The sequence below is a fragment of the Oncorhynchus gorbuscha genome, linkage group LG12 (genome assembly GCF_021184085.1).
Source record: "Oncorhynchus gorbuscha isolate QuinsamMale2020 ecotype Even-year linkage group LG12, OgorEven_v1.0, whole genome shotgun sequence".
Classification (NCBI taxonomy): domain Eukaryota; kingdom Metazoa; phylum Chordata; class Actinopteri; order Salmoniformes; family Salmonidae; genus Oncorhynchus; species Oncorhynchus gorbuscha.
In genome coordinates, this window is record NC_060184.1 from 8,943,604 (window position 1) to 8,970,331 (window position 26,728).

Here is a 26,728-nt window from a genome sequence, read left to right on the forward strand (position 1 = left end):
GAAGAAGCTAAATACTTGTATATTCCAGACTACTTTCTGAGACACAGGAGCTGATGTCCTACCGGTCTTTCCATTTTACACCCAGGTCTAAATTAGTCCCTGAAACAGACATCAATAAAAACAACAACAAAACAAGTCATTCATGAAAGCCATTGGGCGCTGAATTCAATCCAATTCATGCTTTATTGATTCCTATTGGTCCATGACATAGGGGTGGCCAATCGTACCCTTTTTTCCACTTCTATTTCATCAAGTTACCACACAGCATGATGAGTCATACATCTGCCAGTATTTATTCAATAAACATCTTATTACAACGTTGCTCGTTATGTATTTCCACCAAATGTCATTCAAGTAGTTATGATCAAACAGCACAGATATACATTTCATCATCACAGATCATAGTCCTGTATTTCACCCTTAGAGATCATAGTCCTGTATTTCACCATCACAGATCATAGTCCTGTATTTCACCATTAGAGATCATAGTCCTGTATTTCACCCTTAGAGACCATAGTCCTGTATTTCACCCTTAGAGATCATAGTCCTGTATTTCACCCTTAGAGATCATAGTCCTGTATTTCACCCTTAGAGATCATAGTCCTGTATTTCACCCTTAGAGATCATAGTCCTGTATTTCACCCTTAGAGACCATAGTCCTGTATTTCACCCTTAGAGATCAGTCCTGTATTTCATCATCACAGATCATAGTCCTGTATTTCACCCTTAGAGATCATAGTCCTGTATTTCACCCTTAGAGACCATAGTCCTGTATTTCACCCTTAGAGATCATAGTCCTGTATTTCACCCTTAGAGATCATAGTCCTGTATTTCACCCTTAGAGATCATAGTCCTGTATTTCACCTGTATCTACAGATCATAGTCCTGTATTTCACCCTTAGAGATCATAGTCCTGTATTTCACCCTTAGAGATCATAGTCCTGTATTTCACCTGTATCAGAGATCATAGTCCTGTATTTCACCCTTAGAGATCATAGTCCTGTATTTCACCCTTAGAGATCATAGTCCTGTATTTCACCATTACAGATCATAGTCCTGTATTTCACCCTTAGAGATCATAGTCCTGTATTTCACCCTTAGAGATCATAGTCCTGTATTTCACCATTACAGATCATAGTCCTGTATTTCACCTGTATCAGAGATCATAGTCCTGTATTTCACCATTACAGATCATAGTCCTGTATTTCACCCTTAGAGACCATAGTCCTGTATTTCACCATTAGAGATCATAGTCCTGTATTTCACCCTTAGAGATCATAGTCCTGTATTTCACCCTTAGAGATCATAGTCCTGTATTTCACCCTTAGAGACCATAGTCCTGTATTTCACCCTTAGAGATCATAGTCCTGTATTTCACCTGTATCAGAGATCATAGTCCTGTATTTCACCTGTATCAGAGATCATAGTCCTGTATTTCACCTGTATCAGAGATCATAGTCCTGTATTTCACCTGTATCAGAGATCATAGTATTTCACCCTTAGATATCATAGTCCTGTATTTCACCCTTAGAGACCATAGTCCTGTATTTCACCCTTAGAGACCATAGTCCTGTATTTCACCCTTAGAGACCATAGTCCTGTATTTCACCCTTAGAGATCATAGTCCTGTATTTCACCCTTAGAGACCATAGTCCTGTATTTCACCATTAGAGATCATAGTCCTGTATTTCACCCTTAGAGATCATAGTCCTGTATTTCACCCTTAGAGATCATAGTCCTGTATTTCACCCTTAGAGACCATAGTCCTGTATTTCACCCTTAGAGATCATAGTCCTGTATTTCACCTGTATCTAGAGATCATTATCCTGTATTTCATTCAAAGCGACATCCCTTATTATCACTTGCACACAAACAGTAGTTTTTGACAGTAGCGGTAGTAACATTGAGTCAGTAGCTGCAGACAGTAGAGGTCAGTCCTATGATCAGTTCCTATAGCCAATCTGGTCAAAAGGCTAAACGAGGGATATTAGGGGGTATCATGAACAGTTAAATAATTAACTTCATTGAAGTTGCAAGACAGAAGAAGATGAGGACGGACGTCGGACACATGACAAATCTCTTGCTGGTCCTTTGCTAGTCTGGATGATACGTTCCTAAGTTTCCATTCGATGGGCTACTCCGGAAACAGCAGCTATCTAGTGGATAATATGGCTTAAACCTGAAGCAAACTAAATATGTCATCATAGATCGAATCACAGATGCAATATTTCTAGAGCATCGAAAATTAAACGCCAACACCTTTTTCCAGGCCTTGTTAATGATGCTCATAGGTTTAAACTAACATTAAACTAATGGACATGATCATGGAAAGTTGTCTTGAGAAACACAATTTGTATAGCTAAAACTAAACGGAACATTGTCTGCACTACAAACGACACCGTATCCCCTATAGTGCAGTAGGTCTGAGCAGAGCCAAGCAGTGTACTATGAAGGGAATACGGTGTGATTTGAGACTCACTACAGTAGAACAGTGTGTGTACTGTGTCGTGACCCCTTCATCAACAGCTCTGCAGTGTTTCGGCTTCATATAGCAACGCAGCATGTATCAGTAGCACCGTCTGGTGCCGAAATCTATGAACTACAATGAAAAATACCATGAAAAAACCACTATGCTTTCTATATACACTAGATGACTGATAAAGGGGCACTGTTTTGAAGCCACCGCGCCTCCATCTTGGTACTCCCCCACCAGTGTAAAAAAATTACCTAGGAAGATATAGAAATGCATTTATAAATGTCTATATTTGTTTTTGCCACATTTATTCTATTACAGACAACTTAAAGCATACTTTTAAATAATATTGTGTGAGCTAAAATACATGTAATTTTGTCCTTGAAACATTTCAATGAAATACTGTATAATTCCATTCATTCCTAGAGGACTGCTTTTCTGAGGAGAGCCAATATGGCCGACCGGTGACTTCAAAGCATCTCATTGGCCAATACATAGCATTAGCAATCCAGGGTTTACATACATCATTGGTAAAAACCTATCAAACACCAGTACACCACCTACAATGGTAGAAAGGCAATCAGCTACGAGAAGTATCACCCCCCCCCCACCATATTCCCTACATAGGGCATCACTTTTGTCACTCTATTCCCTACAAAGTGCACTACTTTCAAGCAGAGCTCGCATAAGGAATAGGGTGTGATTCAAGACGCAGCCAGACCCAGTCCTTACATAAGGAGAAGTGGCACCCTATTCCCTATATAGTTCCCTACTTTTCTCACCCTATTCCCTATATAGTTCCCTACTTTTGACCAGGCCCTTAACACCAGCAGCTCTTCTGTGAGGTGGCGGCCCCGTCTGTGATGCCCTCCTCCTCCTCCAGGGCGGTGAGGTTGAGCTCGTCTGTGACCGACGCCCTCAGGAGGTCCAGGTCCTTCTTATTGGCTGACAGGACCTGCTCAGCCAATCGAGTGAAGGACTGGGTGAAGGACAGAAACGTGTTTTGCAACACCAATCATTAATTTAACTGTTAGTGCAAATATATATATATCACCGTATATATGTCACTGTATATATGTCACTATATATAATCACTGTATACAGTGCATTCAGAAAGTATTCAGACCCCTTGACTTGGATCAAATAGTTGGATCAAATAGTTTTGCCATTCATCAATCTACAAAAAAATACCCCGTAATGACATCACAATACCCCATAATGACATCACAATACCCCATAATGACATCACAATACCCCATAATGACATCACAATACCCCATAATGACAAAGATGGTTGTCCTTCTGGAAGTTTCTCCCATCTCCACATAGGAGCTCTGCAGCTCTTTCAGAGTGACCATCGGATTCCTGGTCACATCCCTGACCAAGGCCCTTCTCCCCAATTGCTCAGTTTGGCCAGACGGCCAGCTCTTGGAAGAGTCTTGGTGGTTCCAATCTTCTTCCATTTAAGAATGATGGAGGCCACTGTGTTCTTGGGGATCTTCAATGCTGCAGAAATGTTTTGGTACCCTTCCCCAGATCTGTGCCTCGACACACTCCTGTCTCGGAGCTCTACGGAGAATTCCTTCGACCTCATGGCTTGGTTTTTGCTCTGACATGCACTGTCAACTGTGAGACTTTATATAGACAGGTGTGTGCCTTTCCAAATCATGTCCAATCAATTGAATTTACCACAGGTGGACTCCAATCAAGTTGTAGAAACATCTGAAGGATGATCAATGGAAACAGGATGCACCTGAGCTTAATTTAGAGTCTCATAGTAAAGGGTCTGAATACTTATTTTAATAAGGTATTTCGTTTTTTAAAGTTTTAATACATTTTCAAAAATGTATGAAAACCTGTTTTCAATAATAATAAAATAATATATGCCATTTAGCAGACGCTTTTATCCAAAGCGACTTACAGTCATGTGTGCATACATTCTACGTATGGGTGGTCCCGGGGATCGAACCCACAACCCTGGCGCTACAAGCGCCATACAAGCGCCATGCTCTACCAACTGAGCTACAGAAGGACCACTTGTCATAATGGGGTATTGGGTGTAGAAAAAAAAATATTTAATTAATTTTAGAATAAGGCTGTGTCGTAACAAAATGTGGAAAAAGTCAAGAGGTCTGAAGACATTCTGAATGCACTGCATATGTCTTTCACAGGAGGTTGATGGCACCGTAATTGAAAACTCAAAGTCTCTCTGCTATCCTTAGATCTTCCTCCCTCTGAGCTCTGAGCTCCATTACAACGGTCTGAGACCTCACAGTGTGGTGGAACTGATCTCTGTCTGATCTGTGATCCTGTATATAGGCTGTGATGAACAGGAGGTATGATGGCACCTTACTTGAGAAGAACGGGCTGGTGGTAAATGACAGGAGTGGAATCAGTGGAATGGAATCAAAATACATGGTTTCCATGGTTTCTAGATGTTTGATGCCGTTCCATTTGCTCCGTTCCGGGTGTTTTTATTACGAGCCTGTTCTCCCATCAGCAGATTCCACTGTTCACTGTATGCCAACTGTGAGAGCCAGAAATCTTGCTTGTTTGTAGGTGACCAAATACTTATTTTCCACCATAATTTGAAAATAAATTCATTAAAAATCCTACAATGTGATTTTCTGGATTTTGTTTTCTCATTTTGTCTGTCATAGTTGAAGTGTACCTATGATGGAAATTACAGGCCTCTCTCATCTTTTTAAGTGGGAGAACTTGCACAATTGGTGGATGACTAAATACTTTTTTGCCCCACTGTATGTCACTTGGACTCTGGGAGATACAGAATAAGACAAGGTGACTAAGGATTAAATGTTGTTCCATTATATCGTCATCAATAGTTCACATTAAGGTAGTCTGGCCGTGGTGTTTGCCTTTGGTCCTGTGACAGACAGGCAGGCAGCCAGCCGTACAGTGTTTCTACAGGAGCTGTCAGCCACTCACCTCTGTTATGTTATGGTTGGTGAAGGCACTTGTCTCAAAGAAGTCCATCCCATAATCCTTGGCCAGCTTGTTGCCCTGTTCTGTAGCTACCTGCCTCTTCTCCTCCTCGTCTGACTTGTTCCCTATGAGGATCCTCTGGATGTTATCAGGAGCATACTGAGAGGGAGGGAGGGAGGGAGGGAGGGAGGGAGGGAGGGAGGGAGGGAGGGAGGGAGGGAGAGGGAGGGAGGAGGGAGAGAGAGAGAGAGAGAGAGGGGGAGGGAGGGAGGGAGGGAGGGAGGAGAGAGAGAGAGAGGAGGGAGGGAGGGAGGGAGGGAGGGAGGGAGGGAGGGAGGGAGGGAGAGAGAGAGGGGGGTGAGGGAGGGAGGGAGATGGGGAGGGAGGGAGGGATGGATGGATGGAGAGAGGGAGAGTCATTCAGTCTGATTTGACAAAAGCACCCTGTGCCGCTATATAAAATAAGTTGGCCTGACCTCTAACCCTTGTTCCCCTTGATCTCACCTCGTCCACATCGCTGGCCCACTTCATGATGTGCTGGAAGGATCGCTCACTTGTGATGTCGTAAACCAGGAAGATTCCCTGAAGAGAGGCGAGGACAGGGTTGGAGATATGGGGAGGGAAGAGGAGAGAAGAGGGTAGGAAATGAGGGACGAGGAGAGAAGATGAGGGGATGGAAAAGGAGAGAGTAGGAGATGAGGGGATGGGAGGAGAGGGTAGAAGATGAGGTGATGGGAGGAGAGAGTAGGAGATGAGGGGATGGGAGGAGAGAGTAGGAGATGAGGGGAGGGAAGAAGAGAGGGTAGAAGATGAGGGGAGGAAAGAGGAGAGGGTAGAAGATGAGGGGAGGGAAGAGGAGAGGGTAGGAGATGAGGGGAGGGAAGAGGAGAGAAGAGGGTGGGAGATGAGGGACGAGGAGAGGAGATGAGCGGATGGAAGAGGAGAGAGTAGGAGATGAGGGGAGGGAAGAAGAGAGGGCAGGAGATGAGGGGAGGAAAGAAGAGAGGGTAGAAGATGAGGGGAGGGAAGAGGAGAGGGTAGGAGATGAGGGGAGAGAAGAGGAGAGGGTAGGAGATGAGGGGATGGGAGGAGAGAGTAGGAGATGAGGGGAGGGAAGAAGAGAGGGTAGAAGATGAGGGGAGGAAAGAGGAGAGGGTAGAAGATGAGGGGAGGGAAGAGGAGAGGGTAGGAGATGAGGGGAGGGAAGAGGAGAGAAGAGGGTGGGAGATGAGGGACGAGGAGAGGAGATGAGCGGATGGAAGAGGAGAGAGTAGGAGATGAGGGGAGGGAAGAAGAGAGGGCAGGAGATGAGGGGAGGAAAGAAGAGAGGGTAGAAGATGAGGGGAGGGAAGAGGAGAGGGTAGGAGATGAGGGGAGAGAAGAGGAGAGGGTAGGAGATGAGGGGAGGGAAAAGGAGAGGGTAGGAGATGAGGGGAGGGAAGAGGAGAGGGTAGGAGATGAGGGGAGGGAAGAGGAGAGGGTAGGAGATGAGGGGAGAGAAGAGGAGAGGGTAGGAGATGAGGGGAGAGAAGAGGAGAGGGTAGGAGATGAGGGGAGGGAAAAGGAGAGGGTAGGAGATGAGGGGAGGGAAGAGGAGAGGGTAGGAGATGAGGGGAGGGAAGAGGAGAGGGTAGGAGATGAGGGGAGGGAAGAGGAGAGGGTAGGAGATGAGGGGAGAGAAGAGGAGAGGGAAAAGGAGAGGGTAGGAGATGAGGGGAGGGAAGAGGAGAGGGTAGGAGATGAGGGGAGGGAAGAGGAGAGGGTAGGAGATGAGGGGAGGGAAGAGGAGAGGGTAGGAGATGAGGGGAGGGAAGAGGAGAGGGTAGGAGATGAGGGGAGAGAAGAGGAGAGGGTAGGAGATGAGGGGAGGGAAGAGGAGAGGGTAGGAGATGAGGGGAGAGAAGAGGAGAGGGTAGGAGATGAGGGGAGGGAAGAGGAGAGGGTAGGAGATGAGGGGAGGGAAGAGGAGAGGGTAGGAGATGAGGGGAGGGAAGAGGAGAGGGTAGGAGATGAGGGGAGGGAAGAGGAGAGGGTAGGAGATGAGGGGAGGGAAGAGGAGAGGGTAGGAGATGAGGGGAGGGAAGACAAATTGTCAGCTTATTCAGTTATGGTTGTCACAGCAACCCCACGTGGTTTAGAACCCATGGGTGATAAGGGTGGTGAGTGGACAGGAGGAAACTAGCACCAAGAAACTGTGCTACCAACCATAACTACAGTACATATTTGACATACGACTGCAGCTTTAGCTACAAGTGCAATGCATGTTCAGAAGGGAGAGCACCCTCGTCTCCAGGCTAATGACCAGACGGATTAGACTCAAGAAAGAGTGGAGCTACTGTAAAATAATCTTACCTGATCTGACCTCTTACCTACAATATCTTGAGGGAAGAGTAGCGTTACCTTACCTGTGCTCGTCTGTAGTACTGCTTAGTGATGGTCTGATATCTCTCCTGTCCTGCTGTGTCCCTGGAAGAAATCAAATGTCAAACACCGTCTCTTAGAAAATGACAAAACAGGTAGCGAATAGTGATAATATCAGGCAATGTTTCAATCCAATGTGGATCTTTGTGAGTTCAAACTTTTTTTGAAATCTTGAGATAAGAGTCCTTGCAGGGCAGGAGGAACTGGTTTAGTGTCCAGTCTGAGTAAACAACAGTATGGGGTAAGACTGAACATCCCTGACAGAATAACATGAGGTAAGACTGAACATCCCTGACAGAATAGCATGGGCTAAGACTGAACATCCCTGATAGAATAGCATGGGCTAAGACTGAACATCCCTGACAGAATAGCATGGAGTAAGACTGAACATCCTTAGCATGGGCTAAGACTGAACATCCCTGACAGAATAACATGAGGTAAGACTGAACATCCCTGACAGAATAGCATGGGCTAAGACTGAACATCCCTGACAGAATAGCATGGGCTAAGACTGAACATCCCTGACAGAATAGCATGGGCTAAGACTGAACATCCCTGATAGAATAGCATGGGCTAAGACTGAACATCCCTGACAGAATAGCATGGAGTAAGACTGAACATCCTTAGCATGGGCTAAGACTGAACATCCCTGACAGAATAGCATGGGATAAGAATGAACATCCCTGACAGAATAGCATGGGCTAAGACTGAACATCCCTGACAGAATAGCATGGGCTAAGACTGAACATCCCTGACAGAATAGCATGGGCTAAGACTGAACATCCCTGACAGAATAGCATGGGCTAAGACTGAACATCCCTGACAGAATAGCATGGGCTAAGACTGAACATCCCTGACAGAATAGCATGGGCTAAGACTGAACATCCCTGACAGAATAGCATGGGCTAAGACTGAACATCCCTGACAGAATAGCATGGGCTAAGACTGAACATCCCTGACAGAATAGCATGGGCTAAGACTGAACATCCCTGACAGAATAGCATGGGCTAAGACTGAACATCCCTGACATTGAACTAGGACATCCACTATATTCAAAGGGGTGATTCCCATGTTTGACCTACTTTAGTAGAATGCTCTGGCTGCATCCATTCACTACTTACCATATCTGTATCCTAACTTTGATGCCATCTATCTCCAGTGTCTTCATTTTAAAATCGACTCCTGCAAAAAAAGAGAAGAGTCAAATATTGTGAATATGAAAACCTCTTGATTAATTCATCCTATTTAATGTGTGGAGAGGTAAGGTGAGGCGAGACGAGGCGAGACGAGGCGAGACGAGGCGAAGACAGTCCTGCTGTTTTTCTCCTCAAGGTACCTTTTATCTCAGTTTCGTACAGATTTTTAACAGCAAAGATACTGAGAGCCATTTTATCCCATATATATCAGGCCTTTTTAAAATTACGACTGAATGCTCCTTTAAAGATATAGAGCTAATGGTGATGGATCAGTGAGATGAACTTAGTTTAGACCTGGATCGATCACAGGGGGGGGATACTGGAGGGGAGGAGGGAGAAGAGGGAGAGGACTGGGTAGCAAAGCAAGAGGTTTTTTAACCTGTGTAGATGGGCACTCTTGTGAACCACCAGAGAAAGAGGGAGGGAGGGAGGCAGAGACAGACAGACAGACAGACAGACAGACAGACAGACAGACAGACAGACAGACAGACAGACAGACAGACAGACAGACAGACAGACAGACAGACAGACAGACAGACAGACAGACAGACAGACAGACAGACAGACAGACAGACAGACAGACAGACAGACAGACAGACAGACAGACAGACAGACAGACAGACAGACAGACAGACAGCTAATAAGCAAGAGAGAAACTGAGAGAAAAACAGAGAGATCGAGGGAGAGAGGTGGGTTATGCTCCAATGATCTATGGCCAGACAGCAGCATGGAGAGGCCCAGAGAGACTGACATGTCAGGCCAATCAGAACACTGAGTTACTGTATATAAGAGCCATTGTAGGCCGTCATTGTAAATAAGAATTTGTTCTTAACTGACTTGACTAGTTAAATAAAGGTTAAATAAATTAAATACATGAATAAAATACTATGAAGGCAAACAGACTGTCGGGTATACTGTATATTATACTATATATTATACTATATATTATACTATTCAGTACTATACCTGTTTGTGTAGTTTCTAAACAGACTACTAGATGAATACTATGGAGGTAAACAGACATGGCATTTAAACAACACAACAATCCCAGATAAACCAATAACCAGCTCTAACCGATGAGACCAACCCCCCTTGCAGCTAAAATACCATTACTCAGTATATTGGGCTCCACTCTACTCCGCTGTAGGGTAAACTGTGGCAAATCAATACTCAGTCCCTCCTATTCTCAGACTCAAACACTGAGAGAGACGCGAGTCATCCGTGTTTTTCTTCAGTTATATTCCTCTACTGAGCCTGAGCGTGCTCTCCCATGAGCCTTTAGCGTGCTCTCCCATGAGCCTTTAGCGTGCTCTCCCATGAGCCTGAGCGTGCTCTCCCATGAGCCTTTAGCGTGCTCTCCCATGAGAATGAGCAGAGTAGATTACAGAAATACTGCTCTTGAACTGTGTGTTCTCTTGATAAGGGCCTTGGCACTTTAACCTATCTGTAGACACGCTGTCAGACCCTCAGACTTAACCAGTGACATGCCCTTTAACCTATCTGTAGAGCCTGTCACTGATATACTACAGTATTTACCTTATGTGTTGAATGGGCCCTCTGACTGGGTCCTCTGACTGGGTCCTCTGACTGGGCCCTCTGACTGGGTCCTAGGACTGGGCCCTCTGACTGGGCCCTCTGACTGGGCCCTCTGACTGGGTCCTAGGACTGGGCCCTCTGACTGGGCCCTCTGACTGGGCCCTCTGACTGGGCCCTCTGACTGGGCCCTCTGACTGGGTCCTAGGACTGGGCCCTCTGACTGGGCCCTCTGACTGGGCCCTAGGACTGGGCCCTCTGACTGGGCCCTCTGACTGGGTCCTCTGACTGGGCCCTCTGACTGGGCCCTCTGACTGGGCCCTCTGACTGGGCCCTCTGACTGGGCCCTCTGACTGGGCCCTCTGACTGGGCCCTCTGACTGGGCCCTCTGACTGGGCCCTCTGACTGGGCCCTCTGATCCTCTGATAGATGTGACATACTGCTGTTATTTTTCTGCGTGTTCGTTTGAAACAAGCCTTATCTCGTTATGCATATCTCATCTAAAATACTATGTGACAGGCACTCTCAGTTATTTTTCAAACTGCCATTCAAACTGCCATTCAAACTGCCGCTTGAAACAGTCTCAGACACTCATCTAACATACTATCGACGACGAGAGGCACTCTCAGAGGCCAACTTTCAAACTGCCATTCAAACTGCCATTCAAACTGCCGCTTGAAACAGTCTCAGACACTCATCTAACATGCTCTCACAGTCCTGGGCCAAGACTGGAGTTCACTCCACTTCAGTGAGAGACGAAGCAACTGAGAGTCCTTTGAAAACAGTGAAGCGGCCTGCTGTCTGACTAGGACTGTGTGACTACTAGAGAGTAAAGGCGTAGACACACTAGGTTTGGTTTGCTCCTAGCAGATCTCGGCTTGGTAAAACTAACATCTGTGCCTCACATACTCCCTTAAAAAACCTTCGGTTGAAAAACGAAATTCCGGCTACCGAACTTCGACCATCCTCAAAAATAAATAATAATAATGCTTGCCAGAACACTACCGAACACCAAAATGAACAAAAACGTAACAAAATGTTGTCATGATATATGCGCAAACTGTTTCGACTTGGAAGCATACGGTAAGCTTAAGGAGGGAGGGAGTATGCAGTATGCAGACAGTGGCACAGTGAAAGGCCATCAACATCATCACAGTCACTGGCCTGCTTTGCCTGGGGCTGGGAAGCATCTCCCTCTCCCTTTCTAGGATGCTTCTCTCCAAGCACCTCTCTCTTCTTCTTCTTCTTTTTATTCTTATCGATCCACCGCTTGAATCTCTCTCTCTCTTCCCAACCCTCTTTCTATTCTTATCGATCCATCGCTTGAATCTCTCTCTCTTCTCCCCTCTTTCTATTCTTATCGATCCACCCCTTGAATCTCTCTCTTCTCCTACCCTCTTTCTATTCTTATCGATCCACCCCTTGAATCGCTCTCTCTTCCCGACCCTCTTTCTATTTTTATCGATCCACCCCTTGAATCTCTCTCTCTCTCTCTCCTACCCCCTTTCTATTCTTATCAATCCACCCCTTGAATCTCTCTCTCTCTCCTACCCTCTTTCTATTCTTATCGATCCACCCCTTGATTCTCTCTCTCTCTCTCTCCTACCCTCTCGCTATGATTCTCGTTCTCCCGATCTTTCTCTATCCCTCTTTTCTATGCCTTTTGCTTCTGTCCTGGAGTCATCCATGCGTTCAGTGATTTGGAAGTGAGTGAAGTTCAGCTTCAAAGTAAACGTAGCTTCTACGACGTCATCTAAATGAATGGCAAGTCTTGGCCCAGCTATCTTTTTTATTTACTTGTATAATTTTTTAAGGGTAGATCAGCTTTAATATTGTAGATAGATTGTAGCTTCCATCAATGTAATTGTCCACATCATTTCCAATCCCCCATATATATTTGGGGGGTAAATATATACGTTTTGAATCCGGCATTGTTTTGCGTATCAGTTCATAAACCATGTGTCTTGGAATCGGTACATCCACGATCCTTCTACTTGCATCTTTCATTTTTACAGTAATGCTGCAATAGTTGGTTGTAATTTTGGATAGATCAGACATTTCCATATATTTTTGTTAGCTACATGTGTGACACAACTCCACCAGTCCTATTTATGATATCATTTACAAATATACAGTGGGGCAAAAAGTATTTAGTCAGCCACAACCATTTTGTTTCTGGTGTCCTTTGACAGCTCTTTGGTCTTGGCCATAGTGGAGTTTGGAGTGTGACTGTTTGAGGTTGTGGACAGGTGTCTTTTATACTGATAATAAGTTCAAACAGGTGCCATTACAGGTAACAAGTGGAGGACAGAGGAGCCTCTTAAAGAAGAAGTTACAGGTCTGTGAGAGCCAGAAATCTTGCTTGTTTGTAGGTGACCAAATACTTATTTCCCACCATAATTTGCAAATAAATTCATTTAAAATCCTACAATGTGATTTTCTGGATTTTTTCCCTCATTTTGTCATAGTTGAAGTGTACCTATGATGAAAATTACAGGCCTCTCTCATCTTTTTAAGTGGGAGAACTTGCACAATTGGTGGCTGACTAAATACTTTTTTTGCCCCACTGTATGTATATTTTTTAGAATGGCATTTAAAAAAATGTTTTTATCAATTAGTATATTTGAGTTGAACCATAATATTGGTTGTATTATTTGTGTGTCTTTTCTGGTGGATTAAACTGAAATTGCAACCAACTTTCTTCGGCTTGTTTTAAAAATAGCAATATTTTTGAGATTGTTTCATTTTCAAATAATGGAAAGTGACAGGTTGTAATGTGAATGAAGGGGAAAAGGCCATTCTTGAACAAGGGATGAGACATTCTTACTAATCTGCTAGAGAACCAGTTCGGATTTAAGTATAACTGTTGCATGACTGAAGCCTTTAGTGAGAGGTCTAATGATTTAATATTTAATAATTTCTGCCCTCCGGTATTCATATTCATTATATAAATAGGTCTGTTTAATTTAGTCTTGCTTTCCGTTCCAAATCAAATGGAATTGGCCCACCTATTTTAGCAAATTACAGACCTCAAGGAAATGAAGGAATACCTCAAAGCAATGTAATTCTCAATACATACGGTATAAAAAAGCTTCTTACAATCATATACAGTCACAGAGTAGGTTTATATGAGAGTGGTAGTGCAGCTTGGTCCCAGATGTGTTTGTAATAACATGTCAACTCCATGTGAGTGGCATGATGGTACAAACAGACTGGTACCCAGGCTAGCCTAAAGGTTGACTTGTAGTCCAAGAATTCTTAAAGACGAAACAGTCAAAGAGCCGGCGAGCCGATGACCATCGTTTTTCTTTCTCTTCTTTTCTATCTAACCCTTTTTTATCCTAAATCGCTGCAACTCCCCAACGGACTCGGGAGAGGCGAAGGTCGAGAGTCACGCGTCCTCCGGAACACGACCCAGCCAAGCCGCACTGCTTCATGACACACTGCTCACTTAACCAGGACCAATGTGTACGAGGAAACACCGTCCAGCTGGCGACCAGAGTCAGCTTGCAGGCGCCCGGCCCGCCACAAGGAGTCGCTAGAGCGCGATGAGACAAGGTAATTCCGTCCGGCAAACCCTTCGCTAACCCAGACAACGCAGGGCCAATTGTGAGCCGCCTCATATGACTCTCCCAGCCTGGGATCGAACCCGGGGTTGGAGTGACGCTGCAATGCAGTGCCTTAGAACCATTAGACCTATTAAGTGTTAACAGCAGCCTATATTTACCCAGTAGCCTATAGTTGTATCAAAGTATATGTACACCTAAATTCATTGTTTTGCAACAGTTTAATTCAATACACTACTTAGCGTAGCTATTAGCTAACTGTTTTTCTATGAATGGATTAGTATCTGTTCCCACTACCTTGTCCAGGGCATCTCCCTACTGTAGCTATACCATAATGAGCTCTACTGTAGCTATACCATAATGAGCTCTACTGTAGCTATACCATAATGAGCTCTACTGTAGCTATACCATAATGAGCTCTACTGTAGCTATACCATAACGAGCAGCACTTAACCCTTCCAGTGAGGGGGCTGATGGGCCAGGGACATAGTAGCTGTGGTTCAGGGCTATAAGGAGGAGAGCAGCTTATTGAGCCAGGGGTAGACACACGCACACAGACCTCCCACTACCCCCACAGACCTCCCACTACCCCCCACAGACCTCCCACTACCCCTCACAGACCTCCCACTACCCCCCACAGACCTCCCACTACCCCTCAGACATCCCACTACCCCCCACAGACCTCCCACTACCCCCCACAGACCTCCCACTACCCCCCATAGACCTCCCACTACCCCTCACACACCTCCCACTATCCCCCACAGATCTCCCACTATCCCTCACAGACCTCCTATAGACCTCCCACTACCATTCACAGACCTCCCACTACCCCCCCACAGACCTCCCACTACCCCCCACAGACCTCCCACTACCCCTCACAGACCTCCCACTATCCCCCACAGACCTCCCACTACCCCCTCACAGACCTCCCACTACCCCCCACAGACCTCCCACTACCCCTCACAGACCTCCCACTATCCCCCACAGACCTCCCACTACCCCTCACAGACCTCCCACTATCCCTCGCAGACCTCCCACTACCCCCCCACAGACCTCCCACTACCCCCCACAGATCTCCCACTACCCCTCAGACCTCCCACTATCCCTCACAGACCCCCACAGACCTCCCACTACCCCCATAGACCTTCCACTACCCCCCATAGACCTCCCACTACCCCTCACAGACCTCCCACTACCCCTCACAGACCTCCCACTATCCCCCACAGACCTCCCACTATCCCCCACAGACCTCCCACTACCTCCCATAGACCTCCCACTACCCCTTGACCTGAGGACAGCTTGATGAGGACAGCTTGATGAGGACAGCTTGATGAGGACAGCTGGACAGCTTGATGAAGACAGCTGGACAGCTTGATGAGGACAGCTTGATGAGGACAGCTTGATGAGGACAACATAAGGCAAAAGTGATAACTAAGTGGCTCAGGGAACAAAAGATTGATATTTGGGTCCATGGCCAGGAAACTCCCCAGACCTTAATCCCATTGAGAACTTGTGGTCAATCCTCAAGAGGCGGGTGGATGAACAAAAATCCACAAATTCTGACAAACTCCAAGCATTTATTATGCAAGAATGGGCTGCCATCAGTCAGGATGTGGCCCAGAAGTTAATTGACAGCATGCCAGGGCAGATTGCAGAGGTCTTGAAAATGAAGGGTTAACACTGCAAACATTGACTCTTTGCATCAACTTCATGTAATTGTCAATAAAAGCCTTTGACACGTATGAAATGCTTGTAATTATAATTCAGTTTTCCATAGTAACATCTGACAAAAATATCTAAAGACACTGAAGCAGCAAACTTTGTGGAAATTAATATTTGTGTCATTCTCAAAACTTTTGGCCACGACTGTACAGCTGATTCTCAAGATCTTGCACACTAATGAGATGCTATTGAGCCCACACTACTACACTGTCTGAGCCAAAGACTGTATGCTTTCTGGTAAGTTTTGATTACAATACTGGGTTGGGTGAAAATATTTTATATGACATACATGATTATTTGTTAACCTTTTATACAATTTCTTGTCTTATTTTGAAAATGCCACAGGCAGTAACTGATGTGTGGAGACATTTCACTGCAGCTAACGTAGAAGGAAATGCTGTGTACATTTGCAAATACTGTGCCAAATCATATGTGAAGAATGCAACAAAGATGCAGAATCATCTGGCCAAGTGCATAAAGTTCCCTCAGTCAATGAAGGAACGGGTATGCAACTGGTTCACCTCTGATGCTCACAGGCAATGTGTATTGGAAGATATTTCTGAATGTTCTTGGCCCAGCATACCCTCCTCCAACCAGACATGCTTTATCTACTCATTTGCTGGCTGCAGAGTTCAACAGAGTTCAAATGAAGGTCAAGCAAATCAAAGAGAAAGCAGACTGTATTGCAATCATCTCTGATGGGTGGTCGAATGTTTGTGGGCAAGGAATAATTAACGACATCATCTCCACCCCATAACCAGTATTCTACAAGAGCAGACACACTGGTCTCTACATTGCAGATGAGCTGATGGCAGTCATCAATGACCTTGGACCACAGAAGGTATTTGCATTGGTGACAGACAATGCTGCGAACATGAAGGCTGCTTGGTCTAAAGTGGAGGAGTCCTACCGACACATTAAATTTGCTGTTCATGCATTGAATCTGCGCCTCAAGGACATCAAGGACTGAAAACAATGGATACACTCTACAAGAGAGCCAAGGAAATTGTTAGGCATGTGAAGGGTCATCAAGTTATAGCAGTAATCTACCTCACCAAGCTAAGTGAGAAGAATAAGAGCACCACATTGAAGCTGCCCAGCAACACCCGTTGGGGTGGTGTTGTCATCATGTTCGACAGTCTCCTGGAGGGGAAGGAGCCTCTCCAAGAAATGGTCATATTACAGTCTGCCGATATGGACAGCCCCATCAAGAGGATCCTCCTGGATGATGTATTTTGGGAGAGAGTAGTAAGCAGCCTGAAACTCCTGAAACATATAGCAGTAGCCATTGCACGGATTGAGGAAGACAATGCCATCATGTCTGATGTTCAGACTCTGTTTCCAGATGTAAGAGAAGAAATCCGTACTGCCCTGCCCACTTCACTGTTGCTCCAAGCAGAGGAAACTGCAGTTTTGAAATTCATCAAAAAGCGTGAAGACTTCTACCTGAAGCCCATACACGCCACAGCATACGTGTTGGACCCCTGGCAAGAGCATCCTGTCTGGTGCAGAGATCAACAAGGCCTATGGTGTCATCACTACCGTGTCTCACCACCTTGGCCTGGATGAGGGCAAGGTTCTTCTCAGTCTGGCGAATTATACTTCCAAGCAAGGGCTTTGGGATGGAGATGCAATATGGCAGTCGTGCCAACATATCTCATCAGCCACCTGGTAGAAGGGACTTTGTGGATCATCCTCAATCATCCTCCAAATACCACCAACATCAGCCGCCTCAGAGCACAACTGGTCCTTGTTTGGGAACACACACACCAAAGCACGCAACAGGCTGACCAATACAAGGGTGGAACAATTGGTGACCATCCGGGCAATTTTGAGGTTTTTTGAGCCTGACAACGAGCCATCCTCAACAAGGTTGGAAAGTGACAGTGAAGTTGAGGCCTCAGAGTCTGATATTCAAGAGACATAGAGGAGGTCCAGGGAGAGGACATGGAAGCCTGAGAGGAAGACGACCAAAGCTTTAGTTTCTAGACTATCATTTTACAGATGTATGTTGAAAACGTGTTTGGGAGATGCAATGGATCATTGGGGATCATTCAATATTCCATTTATTTTGTTCTTCAGTGAAATCATCCCATGTGAAGAGTCAACTAATTTACTTAAAGTTCAGTTCTTAACTAAATATTTTTTTCATTTCTATTGGAAGGATTTAAACATTTGCAATTATGTCTACATATGGTAAGGTAAAGGGTGTATGTGTCTGTCTCCAAATGATATGGCAAATTATTAAAATGTCAATGACAGTGTGTTGGCAGCAGCCACTCAATGTTAGTGGTGGCTATTTAACAGTCTGATGGCCTTGAGATAGAAGCTGTTTTTCAGTCTCTCGGTCCCAGCTTTGATTTAAACATTTGCAATTATGTCTACATATGGTAAGGTAAAGGGTGTATGTGTCTGTCTCCAAATGATATGGCAAATATATCCAATGCAAAAAGCATCTACATTTATATGGTATTAATATTAATTTGCATTTATTTCCATTAATTCCCATATATTCACATTAATTCCCACAGAAAGTTTCCACCTCTGAATATTCCCCAAAATGTGCAACCCTAAGTGGGCCAATCATTTGTTTTTACACAGGACAATGACCCAAAACACACCTCCAGGCTGTGTAAGAGCTATTTGACCAAGAATTAGAGTGATGCATCAGATGACCTGGCCTCCACAATCACCTGACCTCAACCCAATTAGGATGGTTTGGGATGAGTTTGACCGCAAAGTGAAGGAAAAGCAGCCAACAAGTGCTCAGCATATGTGGGAACTCCTTCAAGACTGTTGGAAAACCATTCCAGGTGACTACCTCATGAAGCTGGTTGAGAAAATGCCAAGAGTGTGCAAACCTGTCATCAAGGCAAAGGGGGTCTACTTTGAAGAATCTCAAATATAAAATATATTTTTCATTTGTTTAACACTTTTTTGGTTACTACATGATTCCATATGTGTTGTTTCATAGTTTTAATGTCTTCACTATTATTTTACAATGTAGAAAATAGTCAGAATTTGAATGAGTAGGTGTGTCCAAACTTTTGACAGGAACAGTATATTTTGCTGCACATGTTGTTATGTTACAGCCTTATTTTAAAATGGATTACATTCTCATCAATCTACACATAATACCCCATAATGACAAAGCAAAAACAGGTTTTTAGAAATGTTTGAAAATGTATTAAAAACATAAATACCTTATCTATATACTGTAAGTATTCAGACCCTTTACTCAGTACTTTGCTGAAGCACCTTAGGAAGCGATTACAGCCTCGATTCTTATTGGGTATGACGCTACAAGCTTGGCACACCTGTATTTGGGGAGTTTGTCATTCTTCTCTGCAGATCCTCTCAAGCTCTGTCAGGTTGGATGGGGAGCGTCGCTGCACAGCTATTTTCAGGTCACTCCAGAGATGTTCGATCGGTTTCAAGTCTCTCTACTTTGCTCCGTTTATCTTTCCATCGATCCTGACTAGTCAGAAGACGAGTGGGAAAACATTCCACAGGCCTCAACAGCCTGATCAACTCTATGCGAAGGAGATGTGTCGCTCTGCATGAGGTAAATGGTGGTCACACCAGATACTGACTGGTTACTCCACACCACTACCTTTTTTTTAAAGGTATCTGTGACCAACAGATGCATATCTGTATTCCCAGTCATGTGAAATCTATAGATTAGGGCCTAAAGAATGTACTTAAATTGACTGATTTCCTTATATGAGGCTAAAGTGCAGACTGTTCAGCTATAATTTGAGGGTTTAGAAATTACATCACTTTTTCTCCCCAAAAGCATTGGGACCAATTCACTTATATGTGTATTGAAAGAAGTCAAAAGTTTTGTATTTGGTCCCATATTCATAGCATGCAATGACTTCATCGTTCGACACCATTCTGTATACTTCTGGCCCCTCTTTGGACACTGTGTTAACTAACCTCCAGACAAGCTTCAATGCCATACAACTCTCCTTCCGTGGCCTCCAACTGCTCTTAAATGCAAGTAAAACTAAATGCATGCTCTTCAACCGATCATTGCCCGCACCTGCCTGCCCGCCCAGCATCACTACTCTGGACGGCTCTGACTTAGAATACGTGGACAACTACAAATACCTAGGTTTCTGGTTAGACTGTAAACTCTCCTTCCAGACTCACATTAAGCATTTCCAATCCAAAATTAAATCTAGAATTGGCTTCCTATATCACAACAAAGCATCCTTCACTCATGCTGCCAAACATACCCTCGTAAAACTGACTATCCTACCGATCCTCGACTTCGGCGAAGTCATCTATAAAATAGCCTCCAACACTCTACTCAACAAATTGGCAGTGCCATCTGTTTTGTCACCAAAGCTCCATACACTACCCACCACTGCGACCTGCACGCTCTCGTTGGTTGGCCCTCGCTTCATACCTGTCGCCAATCCCACTGGCTCCAGGTCATCTACAAGTCTCTGCTAGGTAAAGCCCCGCCTTGTCTCAGCTCACTGGTCACCATAGCAGCACCCACTCGTAGCACGCGCTCCAGCAGGTATATCTCACTGGTTACCCCCAAAGCCAATTCCTCCTTTGGTTGCTTTTCCTTCCAGTTCTCTGCCGCCAATGACTGGAACGAACTGCAAAAATCACTGAAGCTGGAGACTCATATCTCCCTCACTAGCTTTAAGCACCAGCTGTCAGAGCACATCTACCACATCTACTATCTTCTGCACATCTACCATTCCAGTGTTTAATTAATATATTGTAATTACTTCTCCACCATGGCCTATTTACTGCCTATTGTGTCCCTGTTTTGCAGTCAGATGTCCTTGTCTAGTAGACCAACATGCCTGTACAGTATTAGAGGGCCAGTAGGGGGCACTCTTTCCTCTGGTCTAAAAAAATATCCCAAATGCCCCAGGGCAGTGATTGGGGACACTACCCTGTGTAGGGTGCCGTCTTTCGGATGGGACGTTAAACAGGTGTCCTGACTCTCTGAGGTCATTAAAGATCCCATGGCACTTATCGTAAGAGTAGGGTTGTTAACCCCGGTGTCCTGGCTAAATTCCCAATCTGGCCCTCAAACCATCACGGTCGCCTAATAATCCCCAGTTTACAATTGGCTCATTCATCTCCCTCCTCCTCTCCCCTGTAACTATTCCCCAGGTCGTTGCTGCAAATGAGAACGTGTTCTCAGTCAACTTACCTGGTAAAATAACAGATAAATAAAAATGTCACACCCACTACTAGTTAAAGTCTCCTCTTCCCAATCAATGCGTAGAGGTGAGAGAACAGGGATGCCCGGCTATAGATGCACCCTTAATCCAACCAATGACTTCCTCTAATACTGCCTTCCTCTGCAGTGGGTGATGTGTGGATGCCTCCCAGGTGGCACCCTATTTAATATATTGTCAAAAGTAGTGCACTTCATATGGAATAGGGTGGCATTTGGGACACCATCTGGGATTTCTCTGCGATGGGAGGTGGAGTTCAATGAGCAGTCACTAACCAAGTTCCCATCCGTAGTTTTTATGTAAAGTCATACCTTTTATAGTAAATAAATCACGGCAGCTGTGATGGAAACAGGAAGTTTTATTATAAATGTATATACATTTTATAAATGGCGACAGATCATTTGTTTTTGTTTTGTTTGACACGGTGGGATCTTTTTGTATCTGTGAAATTAATTATGCGAGAAACGGCATTGGAAACGCCTTTATGTGGAAACAGTGATATAATAACCATCGTATCGAAGTAAACTTAAGAGTCTTGCGATGACATGTTGTGCGGTCCTCCCACTGCGACTCGAGAAAACATGCAGTTTATTAGGCTACAGATTAAATAAATGATGATGAACTTCACAGGGTGATGAAAGTGCACGGTGATGAGCTTCACAGGGTGATGATCTTCACAGGGTGATGATCTTCACAGGGTGATGAAAGTGCACGGTGATGACCTTCACAGGGTGATGAAAGTGCAGGGTGATGCTTCACAGGGTGATGAGCTTCACAGGGTGATGAGCTTCACAGGGTGATGAGCTTCACAGGGTGATGAGCATCACAGGGTGATGAGCTTCACAGGGTGATGAAAGTGCACGGTGATGAACTTCACAGGGTGGTGAAAGAGCACGGTGATGATATTCACAGGGTGGTGAGCTTCACAGGGTGGTGAAAGTGCACAGTGATGAGCTTGATACTCCTTTCCGATAAATATTGAGGGTCTTATTCTGGTGACATGATGATCGATGCTTGAGATTGGTGATGAAAGAGCTGTTCTGGTGATGAATTGGTAAAGGGTGGTGAAAGAGCACGGTGATGATATTCACAGGGTGGTGAGCTTCCCAGGGTGGTGAAAGTCCAAGGGAGGAGAAGGCTGCCTTCCAATAAATATTGGTCTTATTCTGGTGACATGATGATCGATGCTTGAGATTGGTAGAGGGAGGAAGAAGGCTGTTCTGAGAGAGAGATTGGTAGAGGGGGAAGAAGGCTGTCCTGAGAAAGAGATTGGTAGAGGGGGAAGAAGGCTGCCCTGAGAGAGAGAGATTGGTAAAGGGAGGAAGAAGGCTGTTCTGAGAGAGAGATTGGTAAAGGGGAAAGAAGGCTGTTCTGAGAGAGAGATTGGTAGAGGGGGAAGAAGGCTGCCCTGAGAGAGAGATTGGTAGAGGGGGAAGAAGGCTGTCCTGAGAAAGAGATTGGTAGAGGGGGAAGAAGGCTGTCCTGAGAGAGAGATTGGTAGAGGGGGAAGAAGGCTGTCCTGAGAGAGAGATTGGTAGAGGGGGAAGAAGGCTGTCCTGAGAGAGAGATTGGTAGAGGGGGAAGAAGGCTGTCCTGATAGAGAGATTGGTAGAGGGGGAAGAAGGCTGTCCTGAGAGAGATTGGTAGAGGGGGAAGAAGGCTGTCCTGAGAGAGAGAGATTGGTAGAGGGAAGAAGGCTGTCCTGAGAGAGAGATTGGTAGAGGGGGAAGAAGGCTGTCCTGAGAGAGATTGAGATTGGTAGAGGGGGAAGAAGGCTGTCCTGAGAGAGAGATTGGTAGAGGGGGAAGAAGGCTGTCCTGAGAGAGATTGGTAGAGGGGGAAGAAGGCTGTCCTGAGAGAGATTGGTAGAGGGGGAAGAAGGCTGTCCTGAGAGAGAGATTGGTAGAGGGGGAAGAAGGCTGTCCTGAGAGAGAGATTGGTAGAGGGGGAAGAAGGCTGTCCTGAGAGAGAGATTGGTAGAGGGGGAAGAAGGCTGTCCTGAGAGAGATTGGTAGAGAGGGGAAGAAGGCTGCCCTGATAGAGAGATTGGTAGAGGGGGGAAGAAGGCCGTCCTGAGAGAGATTGGTAGAGAGGGGAAGAAGGCTGTCCTGAGAGAGAGATTGGTAGAGGGGGAAGAAGGCTGTCCTGATAGAGAGATTGGTAGAGGGGGAAGAAGGCTGTCCTGAGAGAGAGATTGGAAGAGGGGGAAGAAGGCTGTCCTGAGAGAGATTGGTAGAGGGGGAAGAAGGCTGTCCTGATAGAGAGATTGGTAAAGGGGGAAGAAGGCTGCCCTGAGAGAGAGATTGGTAGAGGGGGAAGAAGGCTGCCCTGAGAGAGAGAGATTGGTAAAGGGAGGAAGAAGGCTGTCCTGAGAGAGAGATTGGTAGAGGGGGAAGAAGGCTGCCCTGAGAGAGAGATTGGTAGAGGGGGAAGAAGGCTGTCCTGAGAGGGATTGGTAGAGGGGGAAGAAGGCTGTCCTGAGAGAGAGATTGGTAGAGGGGGGAAGAAGGCTGTCCTGATAGAGAGATTGGTAGAGAGGGGAAGAAGGCTGTCCTGAGAGAGAGATTGGTAGAGGGGGGAAGAAGGCTGTCCTGATAGAGATATTGGTAGAGGGGGGAAGAAGGCCGTCCTGAGAGATATTGGTTTCAAGCTCCAGAGTGGTGCAGTGATATAAGACACTGCATCTCAATGCAAGAGCATCACTGCAGTACCTGGTTCAAATCCACGCTGCATCACATCTGGCTGTGATTGGGAGTCCCGTAGAGCAGCGCACAATTGGCCCAGTGCGTAAGGGGTAGGCTGTCATTGTAAATAAGAATTTGTTCTTAACTAACTTGCCTAGTTAAATAAAGGGGGGAAGAAAGCTGTCCTGATAGCTAATTTCACTGGCCTCAATAAGAAAGCTGTAGATGTACTGAATTCTAACTAGTGAAAAGCATTATGACTGTCCATATTAACTCTATGGGCCAAGCCTGGCTGTTTGAGTCCATAGGCTACTGCTTTAATGTTTTCTCTATACAAGGTGGAAGAGGGGAAATTATACGGTTTTCTGCTGTAAAGACTTGTATGTGTTGTAATATTAATTCGAGCTACTGTGATATGAATGTTAAGGCAGCACGGTAAAAGGGTATATACAGGATTCTAACCCACATAAAAACTTTAATTCCACTTTAGTTCATTTTGCACATTTTTCCAGTAGAGGAAGCACTATGACTGTGACACATGTGCCCCAAATCTTTCTGACAGTTGCGAACATTTTGACGTTAACATGTATTGTGTTGCATTTTGTTATTTTCAAAATGGAATATTGTGTTTATAGTTTGCATATTGCAACTATAGTAGCATTCCATTTATCACAGGATCCAGGTAGCAACTGTGGCTCTTTTAATTACGCTACTGGGCATCGTATGAACAGTTTTATCGTTTGCCAACAGTTTTATCGTTTGCCAAGTGGATGCCCTCACAAGTGGTTATTTAAATTTGTCCTGCACCTGTCCTTTTGTTTTCGATTTAAATAAACTATTTATTATTTTAATCCGAGTTTAGAGCTGAATAACAATGCAAATATATAGTGCCTTGAAATAGAGAGTGCCAAATAAATTTAATACAATAGGCTATTTGTAAACGTATAATATCAAATTGCGAACAACATTCTGCACAAAGGAAGTGTAGGCCGTACATAATAATATAATATATAATATAATTCAATAGGCTAATGATATAGCACCAGTAGCATATTCCATAAGACTATTTAGCCTAGAGATAATCAGATCGTATTAGGTGTATTCTGATTTCCTCAAATAATGCATGCATCAAAGAAGCGGTCTTACCGATTGTGGAGATGTGAGACGGGTGAAATTCGTTGTCCGTGAATCTGCATAATAAACATGTTTTCCCAACCCCCGAATCACCGAGAAGCAGGAGTCGGAAGAGCACATCATACTGCTTAGCCATAGCGTCTTAGAAATAAGAACAGCTAACTCAGCAACGAATTACCAAACCCAACACACCTACAACCCAGCCCATATCTACCCTAAACCTAACCCACCTACAACCCAGCCCATGTCTGCCCAAAATATAAAGTAGTCTTTTAATTGTCTTTCGAAAAACGGGAGAGAAAGCTCGAACCTCTCTTTTCTTCCATCAAACCAGGAGCGGTCTCTTTTGGGAACAAAGAGTAGTTATATGAGAAGGGACCAGATTCCCTCCATCCACAGCCCTCTCCTCCTTTCTGATGGGCGCGGTGACGGGGGGGGGGGGGATGCGCGCTCCGCAGCATCCTATTTCCTCTCTCGATATTACCGTCAACGCACGAGGATGGGGTCAAATCCGGTTTCAAAAGTCTAACGGGCACTAGATAGAGCGCGCGAGCAATATGAACCCTTGCGTGAGTAAACATTGAAGCTGTGTTTCGACTACCCATACTAACATACTGTATACTACATACTTAATGAGTATATAAACTACGTAGTAGTGCATGCTTTTGCGGCACAGTTGATAGCGCGCCGGGCCTCGGGCTCAAAGGTCGAGGGTTCGAGACCTGCTACCTGCCTGTTTCATTACAATATTTACTAGTTTATTTTAGTATACTGTCAAAGAACAGTATCCTTTCAGTTGAGCGTACTAGCTCTTGTCTACCGGAAGTAGACAACTGTCTACTGGAAGTTGATGCTGTTGCTACGCAACCTATTGCTAGCTAGTTAGCATAACAAATGACTAGTTAGACATTTTACGACTTTGGGTGTGGAGTGCCGGAGTGCACTTGTAAACTCAGAGCGTTGGCAGATTGTCCTTTTCCCCATTTTCTTAAAATCTGAAAACGATTTGAAGCTACCACCATTTCCTGAAGAACTGCATTATGGGCCCCAAAGTACGGAAATAGTGTCCTCTGTGTGTATACTTCATATTTTGGCGATGTACAACATCCGGGAACTTTTGGCATACTAACTATATCCATACTGTGACCAATAAGCATACTATATACTCAAATTCACGTCACAAATTGTACGGTTAGTGCGGTTAGTATGTGTATTTGAACACAGTTTGAGTCTAGAGAGAAGAAAATGGTCGAGCAAGTGCAAATTAAACTTAAGAGCTTGCAAGTGTGACTTTGAGCGAGCAGAACATCATTGTCAGAGATCCCCCCCCCCCAAAAAAAATATGTTAAAGCAATAGTCACTTGTCATTGTCAAGTTTTTGCTCTAAATTTCAAATTCGTCTCTCAAAGTTTTTGGGTTTGGATTTCAGACTGATGGGGGTGGGGCTTAAAGGTGGGCACTTGTCTAGAAACATTCAATTGGTCACTTTCACTGGAGTGATGGACGAAGTAACAAGTAACTGGCAAGTCCAGTGTTGTGATTGGCTCTCACGAGCCTTTTGTTTGCGATGCACTGCAGTACCGTCTGTTTAGCTAGCTAGCTAACCGGTTTGAGTAGAAAGCCTAAGATGTTTATAACTATCCCACCAATCTCATTGTTCTGTCTGTGAGTAAGCGCTGAACAATTTATGAAACCCAGCAGCTTGATAACCAAATTCATTGGCAAATACATTCTAATAGGTATGCAAAACCTTGAGTTGAGTGGAATTTACAAGCTAAAATTAGCTAGCTTATTACTTGTCAGCCAGCAACATTTGTCTGTAAAATGAAAAGCAGACAGTCAA

At 44.8% G+C, this 26,728-nt stretch overlaps 1 protein-coding gene across 6 annotated transcripts; it reads right to left on the reverse strand.

The window, feature by feature from the left end:
• Window positions 1-161: 161 nt before the first annotated feature.
• On the reverse strand, window positions 162-25,304 carry LOC123990499 (ras-related protein Rab-15-like). Of its 6 annotated transcripts, none has more exons than XR_006830660.1 (7): window positions 24,898-25,304; window positions 8,959-9,019; window positions 7,822-7,882; window positions 5,921-5,998; window positions 5,420-5,575; window positions 1,806-3,452; window positions 162-1,378 (listed from the first exon to the last, which is right to left on the reverse strand). XR_006830660.1 is itself a non-coding variant. In XM_046291050.1 (6 exons), the coding sequence occupies exons 1-6, from the start codon at window positions 25,019-25,021 to the stop codon at window positions 3,294-3,296; spliced, it is 639 nt and encodes a 212-aa protein (XP_046147006.1). In that variant the 5' UTR covers window positions 25,022-25,304; the 3' UTR covers window positions 162-3,293. The 6 variants fall into 6 exon arrangements, 2 of the variants coding, with proteins under 2 accessions (XP_046147006.1, XP_046147008.1); XR_006830659.1 differs by having other exon boundaries at window positions 162-1,409; window positions 1,610-3,452; XR_006830657.1 differs by having other exon boundaries at window positions 162-1,440; window positions 1,472-3,452.
• Between the last annotated feature and the right edge of the window lie 1,424 nt (window positions 25,305-26,728).